Here is a 25,495-nt window from a genome sequence, read left to right as displayed (position 1 = left end):
ATGGGGGAAGAAGATACATTTGTGCAATAATACAAGTAGAAAGTCAAGGGATGAAGTGTTTTTTACATAACAAGTAATGGCCTTCAAAGTGATAAAGATTAGGAATCTAACAGAGAATGGAACTCGTGTACAAATAAGCACTAAGAAAAGTGGTACAAGAAGAAAGCAGGAAGAAATGGACACTCTGGAAAGTCTTAACAAATCCAACAAAATCAGAAAATGGTTTAGAAGAACCTTTAAAATGAGTTTTATTGTCAGAATTTTACAAGTAGCCTTCAGTGGCATCATACAAGAAGAACTCTGTTGCAAAACTCTAATAAATAGTCTGCCCCAAGTCCCAAAATATTTTTTGAAATAAAATAAAACCAAACAAAAATAAAAGAGAATAAAAGCAAGACTTCGGGATGCTCAGAGATGTTAGCAATATTTCCCATTTACAAATAATATCAGGCATTATATAAATCTCCTTCATACAAGTCATTAAAAAACCCAAGACATTCTAAACCTTTACAAAAGCACTCCAGAAATAGTTCCAAAGAGATCCATTTCCATGACAAAACATTAGAGAAGAACTCCATGGGGATTAGCATCACAAATGAAGTTTGAGGTTGAAGTGTAGTGTGTACTTGTGTGCAGCAAGATTAAAGAGCGTGAAAAAGGGATTTGAAGAGAGCATGGAAGTCTGTGACAAGACTGTGCCAGTGATTTTAATCTGTGTATTTGAGAATGTGATAAAGGGGAGTGAGAGGATGCTCTCGAAATTAACCCCCAAATACACTGCACTTTATGGAAGGCAATATTTACTAAGGTAGTAACTATATCCTCAGAAGGGAGTAGAAAAGATTTCTCAGCACACTGCACAGTTCAATGACTGAGCAGACTGCAGTGCTTAAAAGTTGTATTTTGACACCTAAAAGGTATTTTCTGTAGAGGTAACATGTTGTGGCAAGTTAGCTGTTCCTTCAAAGAACAAGAAATTAACTTTGCTGGCATGAAGCAGTTTGGGAAATCTCGTGCTAGACAGTTTCATTGGGGACTGGGGATTTCAGAGCTCCAATCCTGTCCCAGTGCTTTAAAAAATACACTTCTCTAATTCCCCTTTACATATTCCTCTATCTTCCATAGTAAAGGATTTATAAGATCTCTCATGCAATAAAACACAACTTGAATAAACTTTTCTCAAACCTGCTGTGATTTGAGAAAACCAAAGAAACAGAATGGGAGGGCAGGTACACAGTGATGGTTTGTGGTTTTTCATGGAGACATTTCAGGGGGAAAAAAAAAAATCTTAATCTCTTTACAACTTCAGCTTAAGTCTCCTGCACATATGCAAGCAACAGACTCCCCTGGAAGGGAAGGGGGCTGTACTTAACTGAGCACTGTTGCTGGATCGCTTATGTCTCAGCCTGCCTGATGTGGGTATGAATTGCAGCATGCCTAGTTTTGCTGTTTGTAAAGGTACTTGCAGCCACTGTTTCCACAGGAAACAAAGGCCACCAGAAATGCTAATGCAGTAGATGTGTGATAATATGCCTCACCCATGGCTCACCTCTCTAGTCTCTCTCTAAGCTGTGGTGCTGGTTGTACTGTACCATACACTATGGACACGCGCTCTCTGCAATGTATGGGAAGGTAGCACTAGTAATCAAGCGCAAATTGCTAAGGAGACATCTAAAACATTGCATTACATCCCCTTGTCTGTGGCATACTTCAGAAAACAATGTTAGAAGAGCAGTAAAGTAAACATTTCTTTCTAATTTTCTAGATGTCATAATATTTGTCAAAGCTGCAAGGAAAAGCAGATTACCTGAAACAGAGAAAAAGGAGTTAATGGAAACAGAGGCAGATGGAACAGCAAGCCTGATCCTGGCCTCCAAATCATTTTGTACATAACAGATAAAGAGACAATGTGCAAAAAATAGACATTCACATTTTAGCAGTTAAACTTTTATTTTACCTTTTTAAAATTATTTACTTTGTTTTTTCTACAAAAGGCAGACATTGATTGTTGATCTGCAATTGTTCTGAGTGCGCGCAGAGATGCAAAAAAGGGTTATTGGAGGATGAAGAACAGGGAATTGCTCTGACTATACTTTCACATGTCATAATTAAGGTGGCATTAAAGCTTAAGTCCCAGTAATAATATTCATAACAGATAGTTTCCTTCCCCATACACCGTTCTCAGTTCATATCAATTGTGTTGAAAACCCATTCGGTGAATTTCTTCAGCTTTTCGGTTGCATTCTGGGATTCCTCCTGTAACCTCAAGTTGTCTTCCCGCAAATGTTGCACTTCAGCCTGAAGGCTGGCTTTGTCCTCTTTTTCCTTAGGCATAAGGAAAAATACAGATCTTAGTGGACATTTTAGGTCATGCTTCCTATCTATCTAGAGCAGCGAGAATCTCTTGAGAGCATAAGTCTCATTCTTTTTAAGGATTTTATGTGCAGTAACACATGGGTTTATATCCAAAGGACATTAGTGACATCTCCTTCCTCATGTTTTGCTTGCATGAACAGGATTTCTCTGTATTAGATTCTAATACAGAAGCTGGCTACCGACGTGGTCCAATAAAATTGGACATGACCTGTTCTGAATGTACAAGTCCTGATGGTTAACTAAGCAAAAGGCAGGGAATCTTCCTGTAAACCACTTTCCCAGCTAAGAGACTTCATCTCACTGCAGCAGATCCTTCTTGGACCAAGTAGGCATTAAAACAATACGGGAAGTTTCCACAGCAGAAATTACATGTTTAGATAACACTGTCAACTTTTCATCAGCAGGATACATTTATATGGACTAACTTCAAGCCTTTTGCAGTGTCACCTGAATTAGGAGCGGAGGTACTATGAATCACCCTCCTAATTTAAGCAGAGGAATCAAACGCCTACAAATTCAGACACCCCATCCCAGCCGTGCATAATTAGAAGCCTGAGAAAAGTAGCAAAGAAATGTCTCTTTCTCATACAAGGATGAGACTGTCACAGGCTCAGGCATGGCAAAGCAGGCTTACACAGTTATTAGCATCACCAAGCACTGAATACATGTCTTACAAATCCTTCTGTAGATGAAATGCTTACCTTCCTTAAATCTTCCTGCAGCATCTTCAGCAAACCTTCCAGTTGGTCCACTTTAGAGGCGAGAGTTGGAGGAGATTCTTTACTGTTGAAAGCAGAAAACAAAAACAGGTATTGATATGATTTACTGTCTTCACACGGGGTAGCTAACAGCTTTGTCTATACCAAGTGGCTTTATGAAGGTATGCATTTGGGTACACCACGAATTCACAAAATTAACATAATAAAGAGTACCTGGAACACGTGCAGCACATTAAACAAAAGAACAAATTTAACTCATGATTAATTGGGGTCATCCCATCACTTGACTTCTTTCTACTTGGAACTTACTGTATGTGCCTTGAATTACCATTGTTTTGGACAGGTTCATGAACATCTCAGACAAGAAAAACTTACAAATAGGTTCAACAGGACTTGAAATTCCTTTCTTTTCACCTCCTAATTCCATCTTCATGAGATCTTGTGAAGAGTTCTTGCATGAAGCCTGGAGACGGCTTCCAGATAAAGATATCCCTACTCTTTGCTTTGGTTTGTAGCTGGGAAAGCCTGCACATCTGGTGTATTTACTTACCCTGTATAAGGCTTTATCTGTGCAGTAAGCTGGTCCTCAGCCTGATCACTACTGGAAGCAGCGCTCACAGGTCTGTGATTTTCATCAGCAGCAGCAAAGAATGAAGCTCGCTGAACTGAGAAGGCAACCACACAGAGAAAAACAATGGCAGCAGTAATGATTATTTGTTCATGCACAGCACAAGAGCTATGCTGCAGGATCTCAGCAATTTCAGTCTGTTTCAAGCAAGATAAAGTGATGATATGACATACCAATGTCCCCTTGACAGATGCAAACTGCCAGTGCAAGTCTTTGCACCAGGTTTTCCACTGTACTGGATTCAAGAAGTACCGGCTCTGGCACAAGCAGCACTGTGCAGATCATCCTGGGTATGACTGCATGATACCATCCAATAACTTAGCAACTTTATTTAGTTTCCTTCACTCTATAAAGAATGCCTTTATCTTGAGGAAAGAAAAGCTCACTGTGCATAATTTGACCAATGTCATTTTTCAGAACCTGAAATTTTTTCCTTATGCTTTATAAAATGTTTCCAGATTGAAACATGAAACCTCTTTCCTGCCTTGTGTGTGTATCTCTTGTCCTGTAACTGTTCAAATGTTCTTACACATCTCTATATCACTGTCACGTGCGCTGTGACTGTAAACTACTGACTGCTCCTACCTCAAGAGTCTCCTAGCACAAACAGAAATATAAAGACTTTTAGCTTAATAAATTAACCGTAGCAGCTGCTGGGCTCTCACCGGAAGCCGAAGAGCATTGTTTTTTTCTGTTTGGCAAATTTTTATACTAGAGGTTGGTATAGCTCAGAGATCCAGGCAGTTTTTCTTTCAGCTGGTACAGATACTGCTATTTGTAACTTCAGGTGCTTGTGCTGAGGACACCAATCAGTGGTGTAGAAGAGGTGTTCAGGATCACAAATCAGAATTTAGGCTCCTTGGTATGTGTCAATCCCTACTGCCACCTGTCAGAGATTAGAGACTGGGATTATACTGTGACCAGACAACCAAAGACCAATGGAATTATATTGAGATCCTTCTCCAAGTCAAATCTGAATATATTTTTACAGCAGTGAGATGAAGCTGCCAGCTAACACATTACTCCAGCTTTTCTTCATCTGAGCTGTCAGTTTGTTATCTTGACCACAGTGACTGTGTTCACACTTCTAAAGAGAAACACAAGTCATTCTGGGGCTTACCAAGCGAGGGATTCAGGTTAATGAGGACAGTCAAATAAATCTCACCAAAAAACAGGGGATCCTTTAAAGACAAACTACCAACCACAGGGAAACGTGTTAAAACCTGAGTTTCACCCATATGTGGTGATGAAAAAACCATCACTACAAATTCATCTCCTCTTGAGGACTATGGCTTACTTTGAATACTCTTCCCCAAGACTGCACAGCAGAGACATGAGCCAAGCTGCTTCTACAACTCCTGTGGCAACAGAGCAGAGGACACGAGTACCTCTTGAACACCCACTGAGACATGCACTGTCTTAATGATATGTAAGGCTACTACCAGAAAACAGCCAAGAAATCAAGTTACTTCACAGCCTTCTCCAACCATGCTGAATAAGGTCTAAAAGATTCAGGATCAGTGAAAAAACACTTCCATGAAGGTGGGACAGCATATATACAGGTATCAGGAATAGGAACTTCTCTTTAACACACCTAGAAGACTTTTCCATTGGATTCTAGTAATGTAAACTCTCTTTTGTCTAAACTGCATTTAATTTTAAGTTCAAATGTATCTAGGCAGTTTACAGTTCTCTTCAGTTTACTAAGTGTCATGGAGATGGAAAATACCATAGGATGAAACAACACTTACATGCAAATCTATGTCTTTGGGGTATGCAGAGGCAAGAAGGCAATGAAAAAGTATATACCAACAAGGCCTGTTTTCCAAATTATCTTGGTAGCAAACTTCAGCTGCACTACACATACTTCTTGCTAGTGCAGTAAGCAATCATTAGTGTGCTTTTTCCCTACTACATAACTTTATTTTTGCACTTCTGTGCTGGATGCCTTTCCTACACCAGCTGTGATATCTTCAACTGCTTCACATGAAATGAGAAGTGACCAGTTTCACAAAGATTTGGCCAAACCATAGCACTGAGGAATTCCAGTATGAAGAAATGGTATCGGAGTATTACATACAAAGTTTCAGGCTCTTAACACTTAACTTGGTATTTTAAATGAGCTTAAGAGTCAGACTAAGTAGAGAATTAAGAACAACAGAAACAAAAATCAGGATTAAAATAAACCCAACCAACCACAAACCCCACAGCCCTTAAAGAAACATGCACAAAGACCAGCTTCCTAAGTGTTATATTCTGAAAACTTACCTTCAAAAGCTTTGGCAGCATCTACCAAGTTTGACCAGTCCAGATCAGAGGCAGAATCAGGCAATGGCATAAGACCAGGGTCTGGCATGGGCTGCCGTCTTTGCTCCTGGATATCTGTGAGGGAGCTGTCTGAGGCAGAAAACTCTCCTGGAGCGATGCAGAATAGATTACAAACTCCATAAAAACACCCCAAAATTCCTTTCTTAATACTATTGCATACCCTATTCTTAACTTTTCTGGCACAGCACTTTGTAACCAAAATTCAGAAGAATGTTTGATCAACTGCAGTTGACCAGATACAGCCCTTTACAAAGCAGTGTTCTAAAACCAGAACATTCGGCTCCTTTCTAACCTGCCTGAATCTTTGCAGCTGAGCACTTCAAAAGTCAAGCTCTGACTCCTCAGCACTGGAGCTGGGAGCAATACTCTTCTACCCAACAATTCCTGCCTCTGCACAAGCTGAAAATACTTTAGAGGGCTCTGCCTCTTGCTGGGGCTTCTACAAGCCCTGGAACCTATTTGCTTCTGTAAAAAACCCAAAACAAAGCAACAAAACCATGGGGTTTTTTTCCTTTCTCTTTACAACCTTGTAAACCAATGGGAGCCGACTTAAATCTACCAAGACAAATCAGAACAAGAAAACCTTAATATTCCTTTCAGAGCATTGCACATCTCTCAGCAGTTTAGTGAAACCTTCAGATCATTAGTAAAAAATAGCCACACCCACCTGTAAGCTGGTGCATGGCTCATTATGGAAAAAAAACATTGGCAAGCTTGAAAGCAGGATACAAAATCCTTATCATTTTTGTGCAGATTAAAACAACAAAAGCGAAACACTTAGATTTTTATCACTAATTAGGGCAAGACTAAACTGTCAAACAAGAATTATCTACTTTATTTCAGTTTACTGGCTGGACAATCAAAAAATGGGCAATGCCTGGTCACATGTATGAGCTCAGATGCAGCAACAACTTCCTTTCTCATGCCCTCGATCAGAAAAGTTTTGAAAACCTTGTAGGTAGTATTAGAACAGAGAGATGTAGGGGTGAGAAGATGGAATGGGCACCTGGGAGGAGGCTGCTGAGAAGATTATAGTGAAGAATCTGCTTGGATCAGAGAGAACAGACAGTGTGACAGGCAGGATATAATCCCAAAATGCCATGAGTTGTGTTATTTCCCCTCCTTTTTTTTTTTTCCCCCCCCGGATAGTCTAGTTAAACTATATAACTTCACTAACTAAATTAACTTTGTAAGAACTTCAGCTAAATCATACTGCTGCCTGGGGAATAGTGACCAGAAAAGCTACACTGCATTCACTTCTTTGCTCAGAAATCTTGATTTTTTTTTTTTTGGCGTGTGTGTCTGTGCGTATTTACTTTTTGTAAATGTAATTTTGGTTCAATATTAACACTGAGGATTCGGTTCTTAGCTCTCGAAAGAGTTATTTTGCAAGTTGTTAACATGAAAATATTTCCAATTAGTGAAAAGATACACAGAATTAGATTAAAACCTAACTATTTGAAAAGCTACCTGTTTTAAAATGTGAGTTGGATTGTTAAGGCGGATGAGTAAATATGAGCATTTTTATCTCACCATTTTCCCTCTTTAGAAAAAATGGATGTACTCTGGAAGCTTTGAATTTAAAGAATTTTGAATAACTGGAAGCCAACAAATACTTGTGCTACTCAATATCTAGCTTACTTAATCCTTTCCTCAGCAAAGTGTATGTGGGAAGACAATTTGTGTGCCACTCAAATAGCTGGTCCTTTTATCATGCAGGCCCTACATTTTGAAGAAAATGGAAAATCTTGTTTTGTTGACAAAGGTAGAAAGGCTATGTGCTAGGAGGAGTTATCAGTTTGGTGTGGAAGAGAACATGACAGCAAAAGAAGGTTTTAGTAGTTTTCTTTTTGGAAAATACAGGCATTTCAATGAAAAGAGACCAAGTGCCGCTTCCCACTTGTACTCAGATGGCATCACTAATCTTCTGACCCCAAGCCCTCAGAAGCCAAATCCTCCATCCAGTTACAAGTACAACCAAGTCTGCGAAGTTATTTTAGTGCATATAAAAAACAGAAATGAAGAGAGCTCCGTTTCCTCTTATGCAAGAAACACGTTATACAGACACAACAGCTCAAGAAAATGTCAGGTTCAACACTGAAAACTGATGCCTGGTGATCACAGTCAGATGAAAAGAATTTAAAATAGATTTCTTGATCAGCCTTCACTGTCAAATGTAGCCTGTGTAGCTAAATACAGACTGTGCTTAGGGCCCACTATAGTGAGTTGAATCTATTGATAGCCTTGCATTTTCCTCTTGAAACATACTAAAACATGAATAAATCAGTGTAGACATGTACTTCAAAAAATATTGCACAATCCTACCCTGAGATCTACCTCTATCTCTGGAAAACAAACTCAGTTATAAAGTACAGTGGGAACCTGTGAAAATTCCCTTTCTCACTAACTGAGACATTCACATGCAGCAACACACAACCCATCAAATAATCATACTGAGACTTTTCAGTAAACTAATGGGGGAAAGCTGAGTGTCTTCTTGACAGCACTTTACAAATAACTTTTTCCAGTTAGCTGTGTGACTAAAATAAGTAATTCAAGTGCTGTAAAATAGATAGGGTAAGGAAATGAATCTAAAAACAATTGGTGCAATAAAAGCTGTATCTGCTGTAGCTGTGTATCCAAATGTCCACTAGCATTTATCCACTTCTGTATCATTATTTTCCTAATCACAATTTGTTCCCATAATCCCACACTACAGGAACTGACACCTGAAGTTCTCTCTGGTGAATAACCAGGCATACATTATTTGTCCATTGGTCCAACTGATCTAGGTGACTCTTGGAAGAAATGGCAGAAACTTGCAGCCAATGACGCAAATTTCTGTGCTCCCTCCACAAGGCAAATGCAGGACCAATCATGCCATTTTGCACTCACTGAAGTGAGGGAAAAAAAAAATAAATTTTATATTTTCAGTCATGTGACTGGACTCTCTTAATTTGAGCAAAACCAAGATGGAACTACTAATTGCTGTAACAAACATTTTACCCCAAGATGATTCCAAAAGGATTCCTCACAAAGTCGAAAAATGGGAAATACACTTACCATGTAGTGATTTCATTCCCAAAGTATAGGATGGTCTCCGTAACGGCAGCGATTTTGGGAGAGAAGGGTAGGTGCTGGTGAATAGTACATCATTTGGCATGGCTTGGTCCAAGAGCGAGGCCCGTGAGGTGAAGAAGTGGTCCCTTTGACCACTGTAAATACTCTCATCTGACAAAGTCCTTTGCAAGGCACGCCTTGTGGTAGGAGTGCTGGGAAAGGGAGACTGACAGGACAGAGTGTGTGACTATACATTTATAAACACAAATAAAAAGAAATGAGAAAAAAATCATCAATAAAGAAGCTTTTGAAATAACTTTTAAAACCTTTTTTTAAATAAGAAACTGAGTATTAACATAGCATTTTTTCAGAGTGGACAGGAGAAAAAACTAAAGGAATTAGCTTTTAAGGAGATTGTAACTAGGTAACATATATATATACAGAGCTCTTTTTTTTGCCTATCTCACATTCTAACTTTTGAACAGCCTTCAAATTTCTCCTAAAGTGGAAATCCCAGGCAGCCCTTGCTGATTCCAGAGCTGACAGTGTAGCAGAGAAACGGATACAGAAAGAGCCTGAATGCTGCACAAACCAGAGTTTTCCCACTGCCTGGGGGAGGCTGCCTTCCTGCAGGCAGAGCACCAGAAAATGCCAGCTAATTAGAAGTCTCCTATTACTGAACAACTACGAACACTCACTACTGCTGTGGGTCTCCAGAAATATTTGCATCAAAAGTAAGTAAATGGTCCCATGAATAGGAAGAACTTGTGTCCTACCCCCACAATCATCCCAGCTTCCTCCATGCTCCACAAAGGAGAAGGCAATGCTGGGGCAGCCTGGAGTGTAACTCCAGGCTAGTGCCAGAGAGCTGCTATCATGACCATTCCCACCAGTAGAGACTCTGATTTTCATGAAACCTGTAGCAACATAGCTATCTTTAAGGCATAGTATTTCTTTACAGTTTGGTTGAAATTTGGTCCAAAGGCTTTCATGGAGAAATTTTTACAGAGCCTCATTTGCTCTGTAAGAGAGTTTAAACCAAAAAAAGGAGAAAATGGGTTTTCCAGAAGGAGCGATTAAAAACAGAGTTGCATATTTGCACATAAAAATAGTCCTCTCTTCTCGGGGAGAAGAAAAACCATGTTTAAACAGACAGTATTCTATTCCTGTGATCAAAATCCCACACTACAAGGTGGGAGAAGAGCATGGAAGAGTGACTGTTGGTACTGTAGAAGACAACCTGCCAATCCCCTCACCTCTTACAAATTTTAATATAAGAACATTGCTGGACATGTTTGTTTTATGATTAAGAATCAGAATTATTAAGATTACTTCCAAAGCCCAGCTATCATCAGAAGATAAGGAAATAAAGAAGCCAACTTTCCATTTCTCATGCCAGTTTTCTATTACCAAATCCTCCCCTCTGTGTTGCCTCCTTCAGGACTTGCCCATCACATTATGAACCTGCATATACCATTAACACTACAGAAATTACAACTTCTGGTACACAGTTGTTACTAAGGCATATGGAAGACTGAACTGCCTTTTTTTTTTTTGCTAATGAAAAGTTCTGGTACCAGAGCAGGGGAAAGAGAAAAAGTTACTTGTCTGAGAAGATACAGTGCCCAAATAGTAGGTAAGGAGATAAGAAAGGCCGGGAAGATAATACAAAGATGTACAAGACACACAAAATCACAGCCTAGAACAAATTCTACTGGCAAACAAAGCCTATGTCAGGCAACAGACAGAAAGGAGGAGGATTTTTGGTGCAGTGAACTAATGCAGGCCATTATCATTATTTTTCTTTTTTTTTTTCCTTTTAAAGTGTCAAAAAATTTTGTGCTGTAAGACTACTTCTCTAAGATGAACTCTAAGTCATACAGTGGGCAAAATTAAGTTACTTTTAAAATGGAAAAGATGCCATTTATTGGTGTGACAGAACATTGTTAACTTGCTGAAATTTATCAAAAGTGCAACCAGGAAATAAAGACCAGGGTAAGAACTGATTCACTAACCCCAAAGCAGAAAAACAGCAAACCTAGGAAGATATCTTGGAATGAGAACAATTCTCTTGCTCTAAACAACCAACAGGAGGTGTTTGCATCACCCATGTCCCAATCCCCCGCAGAACTACCACAAACCTAAGAAAAAGGTATCTTGCCAATGACAAGGTTTTCTTATCTCTGGCCTTCAAAGCAACATCTTAAATAATCTGTGTATGGAACCCACACTTACAAGCTTTAATAAGCCACTTCAGGTTTTTACTAGCAAAAAAAGAAGTTACAGCTCTCTCTTCTGCATGGTTGCTGTGGAAACAATTTGGGCTCTGGATGATGAGCACTGGCTTTACATGGAGACTAGAAATCAAGACATTCTCTTCCAAATTAAGGATTCTAAAAATTAATATATGCACTTACACGTTATTCAGTGTATTTTGAAACACATCAGGAAATGTTTCTAACTATTCTGCAAAAATATCTGTTTAAGTTTTGGGATCATTTTTGATAACAGGATTAGTGAGGTATAAAAATGTGCTTTTTGCAGGGAGTTTCAATACTGTTAGTATGTCACTGTCTAGCGGTGCAAGCAGAGAAGAACAGTTAAAATATGTAAGACAACGCTACAGGATTTTCCATAACCCAGCAGTACTAAATGTTCTTCGCAATTTGGCATATTAGTCTCTTTAAACCTGCACACAAAGTTGTACTAATACTGCAGAGACTGTAATAATGAAACTTTTCACCAAATGTATTTCTCCAGCAATCAGTTACGAACAGATTATTTTCTGTCCATGATGAGAATTCAGGGAATGCCTCGCATTTTATTTTCCTGTTATGGGTGAGAATAGAAGAGATTCTGTCTCTCTCTCTTTAACATACCTTAAAATTCTTCTGGGATTCAGGCGTTGGACTATCAAGATCTATCAATTTCTTCAGCTCTTCTTCGACAGTGGATTTGGATGCTCGTTTTGGGGATGCTCGCAGGTCTCTTGCCGATGCCCGCAGCCGAGGGTGGGCCATTTCATTGCCATCACTCTGGTGACGTCTTAAATGAAATGGAACAGACACATTCAGGTCTCAAAGCCCTGGGGCAGGAGGCATGAATGAAACAAGAATTATAGCACCCTCAAGTTTTTAAAAGAAAAAAACTAGGTAGAGGGCACAGAGGATGGGAGAAGTTTCACTACTACAGCAGAGACTCACCTTAGTGGATGCCTGTGGAAGCACTAACCTTGTTTAAAAACATCAACTAGCAATACATTAAAATAATTCAAAGGTTAATGTAATACATTTTCCCAAAAATGGACTGAATCCATTAAAATAAGGTGCATTCTGTACAAAGCTAAAAAAATATGTCTTCAGAAAGCAGCGTATCACCAAGTTTCTTTAATATTTCAACTGGCTTTTTATAATGTAGTTATCACAAAGTTTCACCATTTCCTTCTGACAGCCAGTTATTGGTATCATCTAGGGATACTGTGCCTGACTCAGTAACAGTCAAGAAGGTTTGAATAAATTACTTTGAAATAGGCTTTCTGAACTACTTGCTTTTTGAGTCATACTTAACAATATTTTCACTAGTAAGTTGTTTTCTCAATTTCTCTTCCAAAAGAGATGCTTGAATATTGTAATGCTGAGCTATCTTGCCTTGCTTTAAGCTTTAAGACGGTTAGACTGGATACTGGCAGCAATCTTAACAAGGCAACGTGGAATGCCAGAGTTAATGCACGGCATGCATGGTACTACTACACGGATGAGAGGTTTAAGTAAAACTCAGGCTCTACAATAAGAGGATTTTTAATATTTGCTCAAATAGCATTTTGAGTCACCTTTAAAAAGTCCCGAGAAAAGATAAGCTTTAATAGGACTGAAATCCATAGAGCTTTCTAGAAATGATAAAACCCCTAACTTTTACAAGTTAACAGCGAATGAGATTAGCCAACTATCTAATATTTAAACCCTAGTCCAGAAGACTAGATTAGAGATTAAGTTCTACAGAAAATGAAGCATTGTATTAAATAGTTTTGAGCTCTTCTCTACAGAGAACTGTCAAAGATCAAAATGTTTCTTTTACAATTACAGCAAATGATCAAACAAGAGAACAAAAAAACAGTCTTACTTTCTTGAATCCATAAACCCCACTGAGTTTATTGTCCCCTCTGGCTTTTTCCATCCGATCAGATACTTGCTAGTAGCACCCTGGCGAGGGTAGAATGTCCTAGGACCAGATGAGGAGGAAGAGGAGGAGGAGAAAGAAGGTGCGAGCTGGGGAGAAGTGGCAGAATGAAGCTCTTCTTTAGGTGAGCTTCTGGCACTGGTGAAAACAACAGGGCTGGCAGAGTGTCGTGAGCTCATGGTACTAGGAAAAGAACATAAGAAAGACAAAAATTGCCTCAAATGTGCATAGATGGGTCTTGTTTACCTGATTTTTAAGCAGAACTCTAGGCAGAAGATGTTATTCTTATCAACAGCGGATAGAGTAGCAAAACCAGTTTGCTCTTCTTAAGGGCCTTCCACCAATGTTTCATTAAAAATATCTCACATAAGTAACAGAAAAATTTTGCAAGCAACCTCTAAAGGATACGATATAACCACCCTTCACAAAAGGGGAAATCTAGGGTTCATTGTCATTAGGCAGCTTAAAAGTAATACATGAGATTTTAGTTGAGTTAGCAAAAAAGAACTGAAGTCCAAACTCTTGTTGGAATTCCTGCCTTTTAAAGAAAACATATTTTGAAGGAACTTAAGCAACAAGAAACATCTCTTTAAGACCCCACAACAAATTAAAGAAGAAACCCATACAGCTTTGAAAATAGGGCTTTCTGAATTTCACCTGAAATGCAGTTATGTAGCATTTGTAAGGAAAAAACCCCAAAAACTTAGATTGAGAAGTTAGAGCAGGTGTCTAACAGATATCACTATTCGTCAAGACAGAAAACGGAGCTAGGATGACCAACTGCAGCTTATTGATGGGAGAAGGAGAGGGGCTTTAGATGGAAGATACTCTTTAGTTATGCTGATATTCAAATCTGATGGAACTAGCTTCCTATCAGGAGTGCTAGGCCTTAGACAATATTTACTATAACAACCTTAAAAGGTCAGTCATTTATAAGCACAATAACAGGAAAACGTTACATCTAGCTTTAATGCTGAAATAGCATTATATATCTGGAGACCAGTTTTCTACCAGCTCTCTACACAACTTATCCACATTTTCATCCCTGTATCCAACACTGCAGTGAAGGAACTTGAAACAGATGGCCCCATGGTAAAGAACAGTTTCTGACTGAGAAATAAAAATTAGCTGGAAGGCTAAATAAAGTCACTGAATAATCTCCTCTTCCTTAGCTTAGCAGAAAATTCTTCACCAATCTTTCCATAACTTAATAAAACAATGCATTTTCACATCTATCCCTTTTACTGAAACAGAACGAAGAATTTAAGGTTAAATTTGTGTTGCCACCTGGGAAAACAATACCACCTACATTTAGTCTCAAGCAGTCAGTTACCTAATCTATGCCACTTGTCTGGTTCCTGCTGTAGTCAATGAAGATATATCCTAAGGAGGTGATTCTGCTTGTCTTAAATTAGGTATCTCAGATATGCAGGGAGAATTAATGCTTTGGAGTTTCTTCTCTCTCTTCATTGACAACATATGGGAGTCTAAAGAATCACCCTGAAATATGTTTCATTTTCATGTGGCTCAATTTAAACACCAAGATTCCCAGCAGCCAAGTGCTGTGAGTTTGATGAAGAGCTTGGGTGGACTGTAGCCTTCTACTGTCTGCTGCAAGCCCAGGGGCATCACATCAGGGGCAAGATGCACCTCTCCACATGCACACAAATCCAATTACAGTAATACAGATTTTGTATTATAGAATTATATTTCTTCCTTCCCTCCATCTGTACATTTGAAAGGCCTATACAAAAGACAGCAGATTGAGAAAACACAGGAAGATAATTTTCCTGTCCAGCCATCCCATATATTTGGTGCCGCACAGCACAACCTTCATATTTGTAACAGATACAAGTAAGCATAATTTATAGCAAGAAAGCAGAGAAGATAAGGAGCTAGGGGAATAGGCAGTAAATTTTTCTTCATTCCCCCTTTGTCTCTTCCAATACGGAAAAAAATCTCCTACACATGCTGAGTTAAACCAGCCCATCTGTGAGGTATCACTACCACAGCATAAACTGCCATTTTTACTCCTTCTAAATACACTCAAGAAGCAGAAAAGTCTTTTTGCTTCAGTGTAGGGAAAAAGGAGAAAGGAATCTCTGGCCACATTTAGAATTCTTTAACCCATTAGGTATTGCTCAAGGAAGCGTTAATTGTGAGAAAACAGTTTGTTAATTAAAACCAGTAACAGCTCCTAGACAGGCTAATGGTGTTGCTCCTCAATGTTACTGGGGAAACAGTAAGAACTGATATTAATTATGCTTGACATAAAATTTATATAAGATGCAGATGGATATATAATATTTATTGCATAAGATGCTATAAATACATATTGTGCATTTTAAGTATTATTACTTGAATATTTATTATAATATGCATCATATAATAGATGCCAAGAGTGGCCTGGTAAATGCAAGTGAAATTAGCACACAGTTATAAATAAGGTTTTCTTTAAGGTAAATTGCATATTTTGAGCTGTGGTTTTTACAATAGAGTATTTTTGGGAGGATATTCTGCTTTGGGACTACACACAGAACTGTGACTACGACTCAAGCTTTTCACCCTGCCAGTGCACACAGGCAGGCCAACACAATACTGACGGGCAAAGAGACACACTTGTTAAGTGAGAGCATATTTGGAGAGCAAAACACTTTGGATAAACTCTAGGAAAACTAAATCAGAGCTGGAGCACTATGGTAGTGATGGGATGTTATTAGAACATTTGACACCAGGAAGCATGCAGAGAATTCATCATACCGTAACAGATACCTAGACCAGCTTAGGTTTTATCTGGAAGAGACTCAGTCCTCTTTCTCAGGACACAGTCACTATTGGTCCCCTATCTCCCAGCTCAATTATTGAGACACCAAGGACTGAATTATGAAAACATTCAAATACTACAAGACTGTCTGCAAAAATTACAGATGAGCCATTCATAAAAGCACTCTGCAATAAATAATAACCTTAAAATTATCAGAAGTAATGAAAAATGTACTTGATTACAAATAGTCAAAACTACCCTTTTAATTTTGGTAAGAAGATGATAAGAAACTGTATAGCTTAGGTAGAAATGAAAGTTTGATTTAAATTTTTTGTAAGGAATTCATGCCATCAGCACACACTGCTTCATTTAATGACATTCAGCTATAATGATTCTGTGTAATTACTGGCCTACATAATGCAGTTCTCCTGGGATGCTATGAGAAATCTGCACAATCATCAGGAAGGACTTAGGGAATGGGGGTGGAAAAGAAAAATAAAACCCAGCCAGAAGCTCTGCTGTAAAAGTTAATCACTATAATTTACATTTTGCCACCAGTTCTCAGGTACAAGTTCTTTTATGCACCATTAAATGATCTGAGCAGTAATTATCACTCTTGTCTTCTATAGACACAAACACTCTAATTTGTAGTTATTTTCTTTTCTTTTGTCACAGAGAACTTTTTAGGGCCATATTCCTTTTCTTCTTGCTCAGAAACCCAACTTTAAAGACATTACAGACATTATGGCATCTACAGGCAAAAGATAAAAAAGTGAGAAGCAACAAAGGATAGCAATTTAGAAACTGATAGAGAAACACACCAATTAAGCTGTTCATTTCTCATGAAAAGTAGCCTGTTCAGAACCTTTCTTTTGTCTCCCCTCCTTCACCTTCTTGAAGCAGGCATCTTCATAATAATCTCCATAATCTGTGCTTGTCTTTTGGAAGTGCCAGTTTAACCAGCCTCCACTTCCAAGCTGTTGTGCCTCCACAGAGGAAGCAAAGAGAGTTGGGAGCAAACAGCTGGATGACCCAGGGTTCTACTGCTGTTCAGTGTGCAACCACCAACTGAAGATGCCACAGGAAACAAAATCAAAGTATTTTATCCCAGACTATGCCTTTGTTTTATTGTGAGGCATCAAACAGATGCTCTGGTCTTCAAAAATAAGAAATAATAAAGAAGGAACATGAGTAAGTCTGGTTTTAATCCACCACAAGAAATGATGTTATGTGCAAGCATTGCTGCATTTCTCAAGTATCATGCCCCATGTGTTCTATAAACTGCTACTACTCCTTGTTGTGAAGAGTTGCATTATTAACATCTGAGTTTTAAATGAAACTTGGCAAAAAGAAACCTCAACTGTTTTCTCCAGAATAAAGGCCAGGAAACCTTTATCTGGAAATTTCAGTGACAGCCCCAAAATTACTAGCAGAGAGCAATTCCAATACCATCAGAGAAACACTGTACCAATTAATCCAAGCCAACTGGAGACACAATGTTATAATACAATAAATAATGAGACAACAACCTAGACTTCAGTTTGCAGTCAAGTTGCAAAGTATATCCATGGAAGATGAGAGCTGTCAGGGTGTGCCTGCCCTGCTAAGTGTTGCTTTCTATAAAATTTTCTCAGTTTTTCTACTGAACTAACCCTATTTGGTGCTCAAAGGAGAAACCAGAACCTCAGATGTACAAAGATGCCATTCCATTAGGCTTCACGATAAAGCTTCCAAGAGTTACATACATTTTCCAGGATTCCTTAAGTCGCTTCAGAAATAATCCTTCCAGATGAAAATGCTGCTGACTTTATTGCAATCAGCATTTTGTGTAAGAATCTCAACATTTAATGTCATTGCCAGTTACATTCAGACAAGTACTGCAGGACACATGGTAAATTCTACTCAATGTTAAAAAATGCACATACACATACTTATCATAGAATAAAAGGTGTAACAATGTAGACAACCATTACATAGACTTTTTATCTTCAAGAAAGGGTAATATGCTAATATGCCAGGAGTCTAAGTAAGTCCCTCTGCAGAATATTTTCTCCAGACTTGCTCAAGTCCTTCATGCATGCACAGCTACTGGAAACACACCAGCCTCAAACACCTTGGGTGGGATTTCTATCAACCAAGTGTGAGCTTTGGTGCCAAAAATGGCCAATGAAGAGATGCAGTAAACCACAGTGGGACCACCATTAATGGATTACTTAAGTCAGAATCACCATAACAAAGTACATGGAGACCACTGCAGTCTCTATGACAACTCCTTATTTACAACTACTGTATGAGGAGTTAGCGAACTGTTCTCATAAACATCTAGTCTTGCAAAGTAGCTTTATTCAAGACAATTATCAGAAATTGCTTTGGACTTTCAGTCTGCAGGTATTTTAGCTACACTCTCAAAACAGACGTGCCTTAAGAATAAAAATGCAACAGTCAGGCTCCACAAGGCCAACAAACTATGATGATCCCACATCTTTCCCTGAAAGACCTATGTTTTTTCTCTTGTTGCTAGTATGACAGAGTAGGAATATTTTTCAAAAGTACACTGAATACTTCTTGGAAAATGGGTTAGGAAAATGGTCTAAAACATTTTCTGCTTCTAGCAGCACTGATTGACTTGTAAAGTGGGTATCTTCCATTTGAGGGGTTCAAGCACATTACACACATACTTGATATTGCCAATTTTACAGGTGGCAAAACTGAGGGGAGAGGGAAGGTGACGGTAATGTGTCATGCCCACAAGCTTGCAGCAGAATGAGACTAAGATCTACATGCTAGCACTCCCAAGCAACTTGCTCTCAGTATTGATCATACCAACTGCGAGCAGATTTCTAAACAAAGACCAGGGGCAAAAATGCAAAACATCTAAAATGGGTACTTGCAAGACTAAAAATGAACCCCATATCAAACTGTTCATTAATAACATGGACTGATCTCCTTTCTGATCCACACATGAACTGCAGTTGTTGCAAGATATTCCCCATAAATACATCAGACATGTCTGTCTTACGGATAGTTTAGGAGCAGCAGTTTAGTACAGAATATGCTCTTAAAGACTTTTAATACTATAAGCAGGAGCAGATGTGAAGACTTAAGGTGGTCTTAATTTTCAAGCATTCTGCACAGTGAAATTTTTCAAAATATTGATTAACGTAAGTAGAACACTCTCTCTTCAACATTCATTTCTCACTTTTGATAGGTTAGGGAGTGAGAATGGGAAAATGAGTGTGGGGGAGCCAATCATACAAGAGGTGAAAACTACCTTGTATGTGAGACAGCATCACTTAGACTGTAAGCACTGTTCTCCCTTGTGAGAGGGTTGGAGGCTGGCTGACTCTTGCTGTGAATATCCAGGCTGAGTGAAGATTCAGCTTTCCGGTCCATGTGGCTGTCCTTTTCTAATGTCCTGTCTGCAATGGAGACCACTTCGCTGGAGCTGTGCCACAGCGGTGCCACCTTCTCCTTGGTCAGCCCTGTCCGGGGAGATGTCGCCGCTCCCAGGGAGGCAGTGCTGCCATGGCTGGGTCCGTAGGAAGTGGTATCTATGCCACTATCAGCTGAAGTCCCTTGAAGGTAGTTGTAGCTGTTCAGATCCGATTCCGTGCGCTCTCCACTGTCATACCATTTCTCATCGCTGTGAGCACTGGAGGCATTGCTGGAGAGTGTATTGCTGCTGGAATGGCTGGAATAGTGGCTGTCAGACTACAGAGTAACAAAATTATGGCAATGGAGAGGAGGAAATAAAGGTTACAAAAGCCACCACTGCATAATAGGAGCTCTCCTACCTGGAGGTATTGCATAGATACACAGAGGAGACTAATAAGCTCTAAAAATTTAATTCCAACACAATGCACATCCTCTGTTCTGAGTGCACATAAAAAAACTTTTCGTATGGATTTGGAAGCCAGAAAAGCCTGAGTTATTTGTATTTTGTCAAAAAATACCTTGTGGTGGTTCCTTTCAAGCATAGTTCTGCTCATCAGCCCAGTCCAACGAAATTGGCTAAGCTATGGAGACTTTGACTTGGTTTGTAACTATGATAATGAAAAATACTCTAATTTTAAGACTGCATGTTTTAGAACATGAAACAACCAATCCACAGAAAGTGCACGTTATTTTAGTAATCCAACTGCCCATCAAAAAGTCGAAGAAGAACATAACCACTGCTCTTCCTCCTCCTGGCAGTAGGGTGTCTTTCCTCCTCAGCAGGAGTGTCCTTTGCAAACGACCAGTGAAACACCATTTAACTAATGTGAAATTGTTTTCCAACAAGCAGAATTGCATGAAAAGAAGCTTTAATGTAATGCTCTTAAACTATCCCATAAGGGCATACCAGTGCCTGGCTGGTTTGTATGTCCTGTCCTGTCCTTGGTTACAGCCCACTATTACAAAAAAACTGGATGTCCTCAATTTCAAAGTGGTGGAATATCCCATTTCAAGAAGAATTTCTTGTCATACATTTATTGCTTAGTAGCAATAAATGAGGTATTTATAACCATTTGAATTCTATGGAAGTTATCTAAGTTCTGATCATCTACAGAATCAGAACTGAAGCAGCAGGGAACAGATCTGTTGGATGACCACATGGCCTGGGAAAAAGGGAATTGATGGAAAGGAGACTTAAAAGTTTCCTATTTGACTGAACAGACAGACAAATATAAAAAAAACAGACACTGCTTCTGTTTTCAGAAGGGAACGAAATAGAGAACAGATGCATATTGAGAACAAGAAATCATCAGCATCCATGTTTTTTAATATACTAAAGCAAGAATTGACAGGAAAATGGGGGAATATGATCTGGACTCCTAGTTATCTCCAATTAAAGTTACTTTTCTTCATTAAGAACTTCATCACTCCCCCATCCATCTGTCCACATAATAAAGATTTACTTTAACAATGACTAAACCAGAATAATGCAAGCATTAATAACTCCAGTGTCGCACTTTGCACTCAAGCTAATGAGTTATCTATTACATCACTATCCAGTCAAATCAATCTCATGAAAAACAGGTCAATCTAAATTTAAAATCTAGTCTGTCCTTCTAAGAATATGAAGACAGGTGTGTTACTGTTTGGGTTTCTTTGGTGTTATCTTTTTAAAGTAATAAGTATGCGTTGTTATGAATTAATAATCTAAAAGCAACACTGCCAATTGCATTGAAAGAATAATGCTGGCAAGCAGGAGCAAATTAAAGACTTGGAACCAATTAAAGACTTTCTCACATCTCAATAAATGCAAGTAATACTTTCAGTAACATCATGCAACACAACTCTATATTTTAGCTTGTTGCACAAATAAAAAAACAAGTGATACAGCTTATTGAGTAATTTAAAGCTTAAAGGGTGCTTCTTTTTTTACAGTGACTTCAATAATTTTCAAGACATTTTAAATTCATGAACATTACTGTATTTATCTATCTCTCTGTATGTAAATTGGGAAGTGACAGTCTCCACAAAAGCATGAATAGTTAACTCTGCAGAGACAGAAAGTCAGAATTTACTGTTTAGAATTTCAAAACAAATAAAACAAGTAGGTTTTTCAGCAGGATTCCAGGAGACCTTTCAAACAGACTTCCAACAGTGGCTAAGGTACGTTATGAAAATGGAAAAAATACAAAACCAAAATCACTATTCTGTCTCAAAGCAGCAGCTTTCTGGGCATTGCATTAGAAAATGTGTTAGTTAAACTCTAAGACTTACATGTGAGGTCTAGGAATAGCTTTGCAAATTTTCACAAATCCTTTACTTCCCACAAGATAACAGACAAGAGGTTGCTGTTCAACTGGCAGCAAATCTTTATTAACTAATAAATATTTCAATATGTTGTGCTGTAGGATTTAGGCAACAACAGGCCTGCTCTACTGCTTCCTCCATGTTCGCGTAGGGAACGGGATTTTTTTTCCTTCCCTTTTTTAATGGACACTCTAAATACAACTTTGAACAACACTTCTGATATCAAGAGCTTGTGGAGCAAAAGCGAGACATTAAATAATTCCTTTTTTAGGATAACTTACATGACCCTGCTTATTTGGAGACAAGTGTACCACGGGATCCTGTCTCATTAGTCTTCCACTGGGGCTCTCTCTGAAGGACGGCAATACTTTTGAGACTGCTGGGAGATGGCACGTTGGCTCTGCAACACAGCACACAACCATGGACTGAAGGGAGCAGTGCTATAAGCTAAGAAAACATGTAACCTGATTTTACATTGCAATTTTTCCAATACTACCATTAGCCAAAAATGGACATATTGTGACAAAACACAGGTGAGGAAGTGGGGGCCCATTCCTGCCTGGCATAAATCATTAAGGCTTTGTCAAAAACCAGCTGCCACCATCCTGACTTTTGTTAGGACAACCTGAATGGTATCACGTCCCCACTGCCAAACAGCACTACATCAGAACATTGAAACAGTTCGTTTTCACAGGGTATTGACATTGGATCTCTAAATGCGCAATACCTGCTGACAAGAGATTTAAAAGACCGAAGACCCACATTTCCTTAAATGGCATTCTATGCAAGGCCAGACAATAGCAAAAGTCTACAGTGATCACTTAAATGAAGCCGTTTTCCCCAGTACAACTGGGGAAAATACTACACGTATTTCTTATCAAAGTTGAGTGAAATAAACATTTTCTAATTGAAGAGATAGCAAAAAAAATCCCTTGACATATTATCATTTTAAACATTGCTGGCTGTGAATGTGGAAACTGCATAGATGTACAAAAAGAATACTTATTAAACTAAACCTGACAAAAGTGAATGGAATTCAAATCACTCATTTACTGGACACTCAGAGGAGTGCACTTTGCCAATAAAACTTATTATTTTCCTAGGAGATAACTGTGGAGGTCTAGAGGGTGTTCAGACACAGCCTGTTAGGTAGGTAATTGTCTTCTCAGAGTCCAAGGCCAGTATTTTAAAATAATCTCTCTCAGTTATGAGTTTTTACATGTACTTCTACATACAATCTGCACTTCTAAAAATGCTCCTCTTAAGTAGAATACATGCTTACAAAAATCAAGTACTTAACAATACCCATGGCAAACAGCAGTGTTTTCTCCAACACAGCTACAGTTTATTCATCTTGATCTGCAGCATTACGAGCTCTTTAAAAAACAAATAAAAGTTCTGAGTTTTTTAAAGAATAATAATGATAATACCAGCAATATCATCATCAAACTTGATTTCCCCTGGCAAGTGGTAGCAAGCAGTGTTGGTGAACAAAGAACAAAGGTATTCTGCAGTGAAGGATACACCAGGAAGGTGTCAATGTGTGGATTCACTACACCTAAAGCCTTCTTTACCTTGAGACAGATTATCCCAAGTGGAAATGTACTTATTTGTCATCAAACCAAACTTTCACCTAGATTCACCAGATTGGCAATAAAGTCTCCAATTGGAGATGCAGCTTCCAACTCTATGAATGAAGGACAATACACGAGAGATAAAACACAGGGATTTTATGTCAATATGTGTTTCTCATCCTTTGCCAAATGCCGGAGCCATCTCTCCGGCCACGCAACTTTTCCTGTTCTTTCTGGCCTGATTTATTTTGCTAATATGTTGACACCTGACACTGCGGAACAGAACTTGCTGGCAGCTCCACTCAGTGCCAGCACCAACACCCAACTGTTGATCTGCAAAAGTAATGCTGAGCAAAAGATCATTTTTACGTGTCGTTACCGTCACACAGTTTCAAAACACAAGCGATTAAAATTGTTCTGTCAAAACAAGAACTGCAGATCAGTAAAATCAGTTTTTTATTGAGAAGAATGGGGGGAGTTATGAGGGAGGGACTGACAGATGGCTTTGATAACAAGGCACAGCTTACTGAAGTTGTTAAGGTGTGTGAACCAAGAACATCTTCAGAACCAGAGGCTGGCGGCATGTGCCTTAAATTCTTTATCTCACTGAAGTGTATTCTATCTTGAACACTAGTACATTTGTACAGTGATGCAATAAAAATGTATGGAATTGTTTAATCTAGGGTAAAAGAAGTTAGAAAAACACAATCTAGCGACCTTGGCCAGGGTCATCACGTTGGACAAATGCTGTCCGTAGATAGGACGTTTTTACAGGTGTCAGTCTTACTGGTAATCCTTTCAAGTCAAGCCATAGCTGTAGCAAAAAGTCTATGTGCAAGAATTTACAATGAAGGCCTAACAATATAAATTCTCAGTACCTCACTGTTTCATGTAGTTAATATGTTCCCTCAGCTGACAGCTTAATTGCCACGTGCAATGAAAATGTATGTTTGTGGAAGGTGATTACCTACCTATAGATTTACTTCACTATTTAAACTTTAATTGGCGTTTTTCCATTTTATACATGGTATTTTTATAGCTTCAATGATCAAACAATCAATTTGCATTTATATAGCACCATTTGAAAGGAAGCATCACAAGCACTTTAGACAAACTAAGCAAAAATTAAACTAAGCCAAGCCACTCGGGAGAGTAGGTAAGGTCAAACAAGTCCTCAACAGCAAGACAAATTAATAAGCGTGTCTGCCCAACCACTTACAAAAGGACAGAGTGTTTCAAGGTAAGAGCATTAAGGCAGATTTAATCCCACAATCAAATAAGGAAATGAAATCAGTTCTTCCTCAGATGATACTCATAGGTCTCAAGGAAGCAGACTGCAGAAGTTTCAATGCATGCTCCAGACCTAATTATTCATCCTGATGAACAAGGTTAACTTTCAAAGCCGCTGAAAACACTGCACTTAAGAGGGATCTGCCTGCCAGGAGAGGTATTGCCAAAGTCACCTTGTGGTGAGCAGCGCTCGCTCCCCGTGCAGAGCTCCGTACGTACCCATCTGGTCAGCGATGCTGTCCTCGCTCCTCTGCCAGCTGGGTGTGGATTTGCCGCTGCCGCCCGCGTCTGACTGCGTGTTCTGCCTGTCAATGGAAGCAGGGGATCTACGGCTAATTCCAAACCTGTTCTCCCCAAAACACAAAGCAGATAATGATGTTAAATATACATAAATCTCACATAAGACAAAAAAAGAAAAAAAAAAAAAGCACTTTTAAGAAGCCAGTGTCAAACAACAGGGCAGATCAATGCATAGCACAAATGCTTGAGCGATTTATAATGCTTTACCATTACATTTTTGTGGTAGGTCTGCAGACCCATTTATCAGCTTTAATGCATCAGATTACAATATATATTAATTTAATGAGCATCTTTGATCAAGAACAGCTGGTTACAATGATACAATAGAAAAAAACTAGATCAAAACATCAAGAAATAAAATTATGAGGTTTTATTTACACAGAAGTTTACATGAAAAGGTGACCAGACTTGGTTATAGAAAATTCACCACAGTGAGTAAAATGTAAAGGGCTGGATAAAAACCACATAGGGAAATGGGGCCTGTTTATAGGGTAAAGATCGGATCCTTTCAACTACCTCAAAGCACTACCTCAAACTA

General features: G+C 38.8%; 1 protein-coding gene across 7 annotated transcripts in view; it reads right to left on the bottom strand.

Moving 5' to 3' along the window:
• Positions 1-220: 220 nt before the first annotated feature.
• SIPA1L1 (signal induced proliferation associated 1 like 1) overlaps positions 221-25,495 on the bottom strand; it is a 207,035-nt gene continuing 181,760 nt past the window's right edge. For 6 of the 7 annotated variants that reach the window (XM_039551749.1, XM_039551752.1, XM_039551748.1 and 3 more), the window contains 10 exons: positions 24,877-25,001; positions 22,075-22,193; positions 19,323-19,762; positions 13,231-13,470; positions 11,991-12,156; positions 9,115-9,358; positions 5,992-6,138; positions 3,646-3,760; positions 3,078-3,159; positions 221-2,325 (listed from right to left, as the gene is read on the bottom strand). In XM_039551749.1, the coding sequence (XP_039407683.1) occupies positions 2,182-2,325; positions 3,078-3,159; positions 3,646-3,760; positions 5,992-6,138; positions 9,115-9,358; positions 11,991-12,156; positions 13,231-13,470; positions 19,323-19,762; positions 22,075-22,193; positions 24,877-25,001 (1,822 nt within the window). In that variant the 3' untranslated portion in view covers positions 221-2,181. The remainder of the gene's footprint in view (positions 2,326-3,077; positions 3,160-3,645; positions 3,761-5,991; positions 6,139-9,114; positions 9,359-11,990; positions 12,157-13,230; positions 13,471-19,322; positions 19,763-22,074; positions 22,194-24,876; positions 25,002-25,495) is intronic. The other variant, XM_039551754.1, reaches the window with a different exon arrangement.

This window comes from Corvus cornix, chromosome 5 (genome assembly GCF_000738735.6).
Source record: "Corvus cornix cornix isolate S_Up_H32 chromosome 5, ASM73873v5, whole genome shotgun sequence".
NCBI classification, from domain to species: domain Eukaryota; kingdom Metazoa; phylum Chordata; class Aves; order Passeriformes; family Corvidae; genus Corvus; species Corvus cornix.
Note: the sequence above shows the minus strand (reverse complement) of the source record. Positions and strands in the feature narration are given on the sequence as shown.